General features: G+C 35.7%; 1 protein-coding gene across 1 annotated transcript; it reads right to left on the reverse strand.

Annotated features, from left to right (window-relative positions):
• Window positions 1–476: 476 nt before the first annotated feature.
• On the reverse strand, window positions 477–3416 carry LOC113695277 (protein PLASTID REDOX INSENSITIVE 2, chloroplastic-like). The gene is made up of 3 exons (XM_027214307.2): window positions 3084–3416; window positions 2827–2922; window positions 477–1007 (listed from the first exon to the last, which is right to left on the reverse strand). The coding sequence occupies exons 1-3, from the start codon at window positions 3345–3347 to the stop codon at window positions 813–815; spliced, it is 555 nt and encodes a 184-aa protein (XP_027070108.1). The 5' UTR covers window positions 3348–3416; the 3' UTR covers window positions 477–812.
• Between the last annotated feature and the right edge of the window lie 7574 nt (window positions 3417–10990).

Genomic DNA, 10990 nt, shown 5'->3' on the forward strand with positions numbered 1-10990 from the left:
GGTGAAAAAGTACAAATTGAACTGCAGTCAGTTGGTCAGGAGTCGAGGCTTATAGGTCTCATTTCAAATCAAATGACCTTGCTTGGGTTACTCTTACCTTTTCAGCAAAAAACTTGGGCTGCAGCAGGTTAACAGACAAGTATTAATGCCTCAAGGATGCAAGCACTTGGGGTTTAGGCAAGCTGATGTGAAAGAATACAAATTGAACTGAGCTCTGGGTTCATTGAGAGCTTAAGCACGGACACTTCTGAACCACTTTGGTTGCAGAGGTTAAACAGACTGATACTGCCTCCGGCAGACATTACATCCCAGGAGGCTACTGGGAATCCTGCCAGGCACTTAAAAGCTAAGTTATCACCAAGGACATAATTGGTGTTCTTGTTAACTTTCATGTTTTAGTAGTCATTCATGATAACTTCCTGTTAGAAGTATTGCAGTTTACTAATTACATGACAAGTTGTATATAAGAGGTAACAAGGATGAATAATTTCACAATATTAATTGACAAAAACTACAAAAGATACAAAAGTTTATGCTCATACAGTTGTCTACCATGTCTTTTCAGTAGTTTTTGTGAAATCTGCTTCTAAATCCTATCAGAACGCTCACTCCAAAAGCACATTCCTCTCATACAACTCTTGGCAAAATTCAATCCCATCATGACTAGGATGACATGTCTCACAAAGATGCGGGAAACTCCAATCCTTCTTCACCCCAATAGAGTTCAGAAACCAGTTGCAATCTTTTCACACATTCCTAGATAAATTGGGAAACAGCTAACAGAGGACGGGAATTGATGCGAGGTACTTCTATCACCTGCTATTCTTGCTAGTCCACTCTTTCCAATCCTTGTCAACATGATTCTGAGCCCATTTTACTGCTGCTCGTGCAGCTTGTGGACCTCCGGGTAAACCTCTCTCATTTAGAGTATCAGCCATGTCCATAAAAGGAATGACCAATAGAGTTCCAGGACCTCCATATTCGGTGTGCAAGAATGTACTGAGAATCTGTTCAAATATGATAGTTAGGTAGTATATCCAGCATCTGCATTCTTTGTTTTCTTTCAAGACAAAACACCAAGATAATACCATAAAGCACACATGACCTAGCCCAACTAATGAGAAGAAGAAGAAGAAATCAACTTCATAAACGTTGATACTCGATCGAACAAAATGTAGAAACCTGTAAGATATGCACAAGGAAATGACACTCAGAACAGAGATATTTATCTTAAGTAATCAAAGAAGACACTTTGGAAATCTAGTATATCAAACAAAAGATCAGTCAAGGATTCTAGAAGATGGATCCAGCAGATCATCATTACGACGTTATTTTAGAGATGTAATTGTCTTGCTACCTGACTCTGTCCTACATAATTCTTTAGCAATTCGCAAGGAAAGGAATTATATAACTGTTACATGTCTCCAAAAGAAAATAGGTCGTTGCATGGAATAAAACTCGCACCAGGAAATCTACAAGGTTTTGGAGTCCTTTGGGAAGACATATCTAGTAAGATGTGTTTTGCATGGGAAAGGTGTCCAAATAGTATCTCCAACAATCTTCATTCTTACAGCTTCCAATAACGTGAGCAACCAACCACAGATCACAAGCAAATGGCAAATCATGGATTTTGTTGGACACTGAAAGTTTACTTCAAACTACTGGGTGTTATTTTGAAAGCTTGCAGCTAAGCCCATATTGTTCTTTATGCCACGAACACAGCTTCCAATAATGTGAGCAAACAACCACAGATCACAAGCAAATGGCAAATCATGGATTTTGTTGGACACTGAAAGCTTACTTCAAACTACTGGGTTTTATTTTGTAAGCTTGCAGCTAAGCCCATATAATTCCTTAAGCCACAAAATCAGCCACCAGATGACTGCAAGTGGGATGATGCAACAGGCAATTCTGGCAATTTCCTTCTATTCAGAAAGGAGCCCTGATCAAATGTATGTGCATTATCTGCCTGTCTATCTCCCATAGATTTAAAAGGATGTCATCTGTCATGCAACTTTTATGGGTGAATATATTACTGAGCAACAAATTCTCCTCATCATCTAGCTAGTTTAGTGTCAAATTATGTCCTCGCATCACCATGCTAACCCTTCAATAGGAAACCAACCAAATATTGATATCCTATATGTCACTTCTTGGATGACAATAAAATACAGACAATAAAATGAAATTAAGCACTACTGTTCTAGTCTGAGGATAGCCAACTGCAATCTGAAAAGTGTACACTAGACAATGTACACATGGTTGCAATCCACTCTTTATCTAAATCATTGTGCAGGCACAATGCTACTGGAACAATACTTTTCATGCTCATATAACTACATAATCCTATGGCTACATTTTCGTCAGTCAAGTTTCCCTTCCAAAGCATACATTCTGGATACATGAGTGAGTGCCTTCATTTCTATATCTCTCATTTATACTCAATCGCCCATCATCTAACATAACTATCACACACGAATTACACCTCAAATGGAGCAGAACCTCTGTCCAATATTATAAAATGCGAGAGGTCATCCATAATTCTGAACCAATAACCAGCAAATTTCAATTCATAAACAAAGATAAACCTAGAGCAACGAATTTTTTTTGTTTTGGATCAGACACATCATATTATTTAAAGAAAGAAAAATAATACAAAAGCAAATAAGAGATACAATAATCATCTTCATGCTTTTTAATATCAGATTTCTACGGGCAAAGTCAGAAACTTTTGTTTCTTATGATTTTGCATGAAATCCAAAACGACGGGAGTTTTCTTGCGAAGAAACCAAACACCACATATTGCCTAAGGTCAAATGGAAGTACCTCGGTGCAAATTCCAACAACTTCTTGGACTGAATCTCCAAAAATATCTTTCTTTGAGAGTTTATTGAGAAGATGGGCCCTGAACTTCTCTGTTTCCTGAACCCACCCAAAAAACAAAAAAAAAAAAACAGAAAAAAAAAATCACAAGTTACAGAGTCAGACAAACAACAAAACAAATAAAAGGGAAGCACTAAAACCTCAAGCTTTTGCCTTCGTACAGTTTGAAAATTAGAAGGGATGGTTCATTTTGTACTTACAGCTTCAGCAAACTCATGAATGGGGTCAGGGAACTTGTACTCAGCAGCCCGGCAAGTAACCCTTGGGTTTCTTGAATTGCTGAATAACGGGTTCCTGATTAAGTGTTTGAAGCAAGTGGCATTACTATAGTCGTGTAAACAGGAAATTGTAATCCAATTAGCTGATATTGATAAGGGCCTAGGGACATAGTATGAAGAAGAGGAATCAGAAGAAGAAAATGGTAGTAGTGAAGTGGAAGGATATAAAGACGTTGCGGTAGCCATTTCTCAATCCGCTGCCTCGCAAATTTCGCTTATCCTTTTCCCTGTTTAGCTGCCCCGGAGGTACTTAAGAGGAGGGGATAAATGTAATAAGTAGTAACAAACAAGACTCGACTTGTATAATTAGTACCAGTTAAATTTTGGGCTATGAGTTTTGAATAGATAAATGGAAAATTTTTTTATAAAATATTGAGGCCATGAAACTAATTCAATTTTAGTCTTTTTTACTATAACTATTAAGTTTCAAAACTAATTTAACATTCACATGACCACAACATTGAAACTATACATGAACTAGTAATAGTTCATGAAAATATATATATATATATATATATATATATATATATATATATATATATATATATATATTTCTAACAATAATATATCTAATTAGTTCAAAGTGCATGGAATAAAACATAATCAACCGTCAATACATGTATAAAGGTTCTCAATTTGCTCGTACTAATATTTGTCCTTATCAATCTTCTGACATAATTTTGTATATTTAATATTTCTTATATATGTTAATATATTTTGACACAGAACTCATAAGTATAAAGTATTAGACATATGCAGATTAAACGGCCGGACTTATACTGGGTTTGAACCTAATAAGCCTTAATCTCAGCTCACTTTTAATTTGGGCCTAATATTTAAATCCAAATTTAGCATAACTCAATGAAAGGTTAGGTTCATCGAACTTTTTCTCGAGCCGAATTCGAGCTAGGCTATTGACAAAAAGCCCTCAAAGGTTTGAACTGCTTTACTATGTGGCTAAGAATATTATCTTTATGCCACTTCATCCAGTGAAACCTGAATGGGGCATATGGTAATGGGTTGGATAAAACCCTAAGCACAAAAGAGGATGCTAAAAATCCAACCTGATATCCAATGTCATAAATGAAGATAATTATGATTAAAAAAGAGTTAAAAGCATTAAACCTCCTTAGTTGCAGTCCCCCCCTCCCTATTTTGTGTTTTAGGACAAAAGTAACCTTTCTATATTAATTATTATTTTATTTCTTTTTTCTCCTTTTTTGCACTTTTTCTACTTGTCCTTTTCTATATATTTTTAATTTCCTCCCTTCTCTCCTGTGATCAAAATAGTGACATAAGAAAATAGTAAAAGAAAAAATTAAAAAAAGAAAGTAATAGACAAGAAAAAAAATAAAGGAATGAATAAATAAAAATAAAAATAAAATTGTAAGAGCACTTTTGTCTTAGAATATCAAATAGGGGGCAAAATGCTTATTTAATGAGTTTAAGGGGGCAAACCCAACTAAAGATAAAGTTTAGGGGGGTTTAGTGTATTTAACCCAATTAAAAATAGAAGAATATTCATTTAACCCTGCATTAAATGTTGGATTTTTCTCATGCAAGTTCTATAACTTTACTCAAGTTTAAAACTCAATATAGTGTGTTAATTTAACATAATTAGGCATATCAACAGGTAGGGTCTAGATAGGATCTTTTTTTATCGAAATTCAGACTCATTAAATGTAGTTAAATCCAATTTGATGAAAGGTCCAAAGGGTTCAAGGCTAATCGTGATTCAAGTGATCTAGTTGCACAAAATCCAAGTGGACCAATTACAAGAGCTCGTGCAAGAAAGTTTAGAGAATCACTTCAAGCTCTTGTTTGCACGATTCAAGATCGAGTTGGGGATGATCTAAGGACCATCGAGGGGATAGATAATGAAGATTCTATAAACTACACTATACTTCAAGTGACTACAGATGAAGAATTTTCAAACAAGATAGTTAGTTAAGTGTTTAACAAGTTAGGTCATTTATTTGGTGTAGTTAAGCAAGGGTTTAATCTTCAATTTTATTTGCTAATTTAGTCGTTTATTGTAGCTAAGTAATTTGGCCAGGTTTTTGTCCTTAAGTGGCTGAATTACTAGTTGCTAGTTTAGGGAAATAAGTGATTCCAAAGCACAATAGGATTTTGAGTCCATGTAAGGCTATAAATAGCCTAGTCCTTCCAAGCGTTCAAGACTAATCAGAAAATTATAGAGTTTTGTGAGTTTATTCACTTTCTCTTTTCCAAGACAGATTCTTTTGAATACTTGAGAGTTTTCTTGAGTTATTCAACCCAAACTTATCAATCAAGTACACACCTTGGTTGTGGCATTCTTCTACCAACACTTTTGAATCGCTAAATTATTAAGTTGTGGGTTAAGAATTCATCTTGGTTCATACTTTCATGGTTTAGAAGGGTCAAGGGTTCCGCTTCAACTTGATTTCTTCATCTGGGTCCAGGGGTTGGTGGACTACGCGTTCATATCAACTTGGTATCAGAGCTAGTTGATGAATTCAAGTATATCTTTTCGTACCGAAGTAAGTTTTTCTAGTTTCAAATCTGGTCGGTCGTTTAGGTTTTTCCTTATTGTTCTTGTTGTTTCCATCATTAATTGCTGTCCGTTCTTTGTTCTTGTGTCAAACGTCCAATTGTGCCTTGTTTTCTTGTGTTTTAATCTTTATAACATTGTGTCATGAGTAGTTTATTCAATATGTCCATGTTACATCTAAGACCATTGCTAGGGTTTTTTTTTTTGGCTTATTCATAGTTTTTTGTGTCATTGTTCTTGTTGGCCGAACTTCCAATTGTAGTTGTGTCATATTTCTTAATATTGTTGGAGTCTTGGTATCTTGTTCTTGAGTCTTGAAATCGAATAGAGTCAAAAAAAAATTCTGATCATTATTGTTCTTGAACATCCGAAGCTCTACTTAGGGTTTTCTTGACCAATTATGCTGGGGTTGTGTGTTTCTTGAATCATCCGTGGCTGTTTACCTTTGTTTCTTGGAAGTATATCAGATTCTTGAAGTTCTTGATAACCTTCGTGAATTGCTGGAATTTCTTGAATAAATCTTCAAGTTCTTGGGTTGACAAATAGGGTTTCTTGAATTCTTGAATCAAAAGTGCACGAATCTTGAATCTTGAAAACAAACCCTAGTTCCTATTTCTTGTTCTTAAATTGCGGTTGTTTCTTGTGCAAAACTTTAAGTTGATTCTTGTTCCTTGAGCTTGATCCGAATTGCCAAAAAAAAAAAAGGAAGAAAAGAACTGGTTGCTTGAAAAAAAAAAGGAGGAATGCAAGAAAAGAAAGAAACAGGAGTTCAGATCAATCTTGGAGTGAAAACAAGAAAGCAATCTGATTTGGGAAACCAAGTTGACTTGGGATTGAGAACAAACCCTAGTCACACTCAACTACCAAATTCAGACTTGCTAAATCCTTGCACACGTGAAAACTCTCCAAATCAGCAGCCTTATCTTCCAAAATATACCCAAGAACCAACGTGAATTGAACTCCCAAAAAAAAATCCAGCCAAGGTACAATCAGGTAGAACAATTCTAGGCTTCCAAAAATTTTGCTATTTTTGTTTCTTACTTAATCGATTTTTGTAATCTGTCCAGTAATTATATTCGTGTCTTTGAGTCTTTTCCAGCCTATAAATATTGTCTAATAGGTCCCAAAAGGAGTCCAAATCAGTCTTGGGTTCCAACTAACCTTAGTTTCCTAATTTGGGTCGCGAGTCAAAGTCCAAAGTTTCCAAAATATGAGCCACCTTGTGCGGATGGAATCTGGTAATTTTTTTCAGCATACTTAGTAGTTATTTTGAGTCATTAATTCAGTCCATTTCACTCCAAATTTCCAACTTTAAATCGCCACCACCTTGTGAGAAAACTTGGTGAAAAGTTTGCTTGAATCTCCTTGAGAAAATTCTAACTTCTTCAAGAGAGGCAATCAAGTGACTTGAGAAGTGATTGGTGAGATCATTAGAGTGTTTAAAAGTACTTGAGTGATACACGAGGGTGAGTGAAACACGTGAGGGAATGAGGGAGGTGTTTTCCGTTCACTTGTTTGTTGTTTTACAGGTTTAAGCATGGCGAATGAAAATGAGCTTACCATTTCCCAACTTGCACTAAAAATGGATGCGATATGGGCAGAAGTTCAAAGAAGGTTCGAACCTTGAGTTCGAATCCATACATAAACAAATGGATCATTTGGATTCATCAAGGAATTCCTCTAATAAAATCTAGAGGGAAGCAACCTATGAATGAGTCTAGTGATTCAAATGCAGGCACAGAGATTGATGAAATTATACCAAGGAAACCGAGGAGACACACCAAACTAGTTGGTGATGCAATCAAAAGAATTAAGATGAAAATTCCACTTTTTCAAGGCAAATTTGATCCGGATGCATACCTTGAGTGGGAGAGGCGAGTGGAATTGATTTTTGATTGCAATGACTACACGGATGAGCAAAAGTTGAGATTGACTGTAGTAGAATTCAACGATTATGCTATAGTTTGGTGGGATCAAGTGATTACAAGCCGAAGGAGGTGTGGTGAACCATCTATAACCACTTGGACTGAGCTTAAACGTCTCATGAAGAAGCGATTTGTACCAAGTCACTGCCATAGAGACCTGTACCAAAAGCTTCAATACTTGTCTCAAGGAAATCACTCAGTTGAAGATTACTACAAGGATATGGAAATTTCCTTGCTTAGAGCCGACATCAATAAGGATAGGGAAGCAACAATGGCGCATTTTCTCAATAGTTTGAGACTAGAAATCACTAACCAACTTGAGTTGCAATATTATGTCGAACTAGAAGACTTGGTGGAGAAGGCAATCAAGATTGAGTGAAGGCTCAAGAGGAGGGGTGCAACCAGAAATTACACTCCTAATTTCACCCCAAACTAGCAAAAATTCCAGCCTAGAAAGGATGATAAAAGTTTGAGTAATACTACCAACTCAAGGCCAAGACAAGAGGTGACATCTACCTCTTGCAAATGAAGCCAATTCAAGGGGAGCTTCTAAACCAGCAAATGAAGTTTCAAAACCTAGGAATCAAGGTACTAAGTGTTGGAGATGTCAAGGAGTTGGACACATTGCAAGTCAATGTCCAAATCAAAGAGCCATGCTCATGTTACGAAATGGAGAATTCATCACTGATGATGAGAAGGAAGAGAACAATGATGTGCCTCCATTGGTTGAGGAGGAGGAAGAGTTAGAAGAAATTCCAACTAATGACAAAGTTGGTTTGGTTACACAAGCCAGTAAGGAGGAACTTCAACGAGAAAACCTCTTCTATACAAGTCATGTGAATAACAGAGTGTGCAGCTTAGTGATTGATCCAGGGAGTTGCACTAATGTTGCTAGTGCATTGATGGTGGAGAAACTCAACTTGCCCAACTAGTGAGCACTCTCGACCCTACAAACTTCAATGGCTAAACAACAACGGTGAGGTACGTGTTCTCAAACAAGTTTTAGTTTCTTTTCGCATTAGTAGATATGAAGATGATATTTTATATGATGTAGTACCAATGCAAGCTGTACATATCATTCTCGGTCATCCATGGGTATTGATAAGAGGGTTATTTTTTATGGTTTTTTGAATAAATGCTCTTTTGTGCATGGCAATAAAAAGATAACACTTGCACCACTTACACCTCAACAAGTGCATGAGGACCAAGTTAGCTTACAAAAAGAGTATGAAATGCATGCTAGAAAAAGAAAAAAATCGTGGGAAAAAAGGATAGTTTTGGCCGAAAAGGGCCAAGAGAAAAAGGGGATTGTACATTCGGATTGAGCTAAAACAAGAAAGAAAAACCAACATGCTTGCAAGGGTAAAAGATGTTAGAAAAGCTCTATATTCTAACCAGATTTTGTTTGTCTTAATTTGTAAAGAAACCTTGCTCACTAACGAACTTGATTCTACCTTGCCTAGCATTGTCACTAATCTTTTGCAGGAGTATCAAGATGTGTTTCCTGAAGATATACCTAGTGGATTGCCGCCATTAAGAGGAATTGTGTGAGGATCCGAAAATTATTTTATATTTTCTCTTAATTTTGAAAAAAAAGTTAATTTATATTTTCTTTTATCTTAATTTACTTGCCTTAATTTCATGGTGGCTTTAATGGTTCAGTAAAGATTTCTATCTTTTCCCTTTTATAATTTGATGCATGTTTCATTTGATGCATGTTAAGTCTCATAGTGCATGATACTAGTGTGACCGAATAGTTAGGGGTGTATAATAAATTTGGTGAATTAGAGAGAGTTTTGTGCAAAATGGATTAGGTGACAAGAGGTGTTAAGAGTTAATTGGAGGAGAGTTAGATATTTTGGTGAATTAGAGACCACTAGTTAGATATTACTCCTTGTTTTGCCACTTGTCAAACAATTACAACTTCTTGACCAATTAGATAAGAATTTCCCTTGGCTTGCTCAAACAACTACAACTTCTTGACCAATAAGATAAAGATTCTCTTGGCTTGCCACTTGTCACTCTATTACAACTTCTTGACCAAGACTTGGACCAAGATAAGTCTTGCCATTATCTTTTCTTTTCACAACCAAAAGTCTTCATTCTCCCCCCCCTCTTGGTCGAACTTCATGAGACAAAAGGCAAGAAATATTGCCTCCAATCTTGCTTCAATCTTACTTAGGTTTTGTGGGAAAAAGAAGGAGAGAACTTGGTTTGTCCATCAAACTTGGCTTGACCTTGGAAAGAAAGAAGAGTTGACGGATTATGGATTGAGTTTCATCTTGGTTTGAAAAGCAAAAGAGGTAAAAAATACTAGATCATCCTTCTTTCTTTGTCTTATGTTTAAATAAGTGAAATCTTGTGGTGAATCTTGTGGTACTTGAATTTGATGATACTTGAACTTGATGCTTGAGTTCTTAGGGTTCGGATGGTGTATGCACTTATGGTGATTTTCTTGTTAAAATTTTGGCTATAGATACCTATTTTTATGTTGGTAATAAAACCTTATGGAGGTGTTATCTAAATTTGCTTGAAATTGTGGGGATTTAGTGAAGGAATGATTGGAAAAAACAATGGAGAAACCATGTGCTTGCTGGCCAAAAACAGGGGCTGGATTTTTAGCCTTGATTTCCAAAATTTCATGATAATGTTAAGTTCAATTTTACTCAAAACACCCTATGAGACTTTATAATACAAGTGTATGTTGAATTTGGGTCAAGAGAGTGAGGTTTTGTTAGTGAAATTTGCATTTTCTCACATTATTAGCAATCTGGAAATTTTCGCAGGAAACTCTGTGCAGCTTTGGGAAATTGGCTATAACTTCATATAGAGAAGTCAGAATTGAGTTCTGTTTGTTGTGTTTAAAACTAGACTCATAGAGCTTCCAACAATATAAAATTTAGGGTTTGATTCAATTTCTATAAAGACCAGAAAATCTGCTAAATTTCTTGAAAATCATGACTATTCTGTTTCTGCACTTGTGATCGCAGTGATTTATAACCTAATATTTGACTAATCTATGAGCTGAATTTCATGAAGATGTCTTCTAAACCTGTTAGTTCTTCAAGTCTATTTTCTAAAAGTATAAGTTTTGTGATTTTTTGACTTACGGAACTCAATTTATACCTTTTCAAAGAATGTCACCAAAACTAGAAATTTGTTCAAAGCTAGTTGTGAGAGAGAGAGCAATTGTGTTTGGCTTTTTTCTTGGTTTTGATATGGTGAAATTTTCTTGTTAATGCCCTAAATACTTGATTATACTATAATCATAGCATGAGACCGAAAAATGATAGGTTTTAGGAGGTACCAACCTCACTTTTTCTTGTTTTGAGTGTTGAATTTCTGGCCTAACAACCAAACTATTTTGGACA

This window comes from Coffea arabica, chromosome 11c, assembly GCF_036785885.1.
Source record: "Coffea arabica cultivar ET-39 chromosome 11c, Coffea Arabica ET-39 HiFi, whole genome shotgun sequence".
Taxonomy (NCBI): domain Eukaryota; kingdom Viridiplantae; phylum Streptophyta; class Magnoliopsida; order Gentianales; family Rubiaceae; genus Coffea; species Coffea arabica.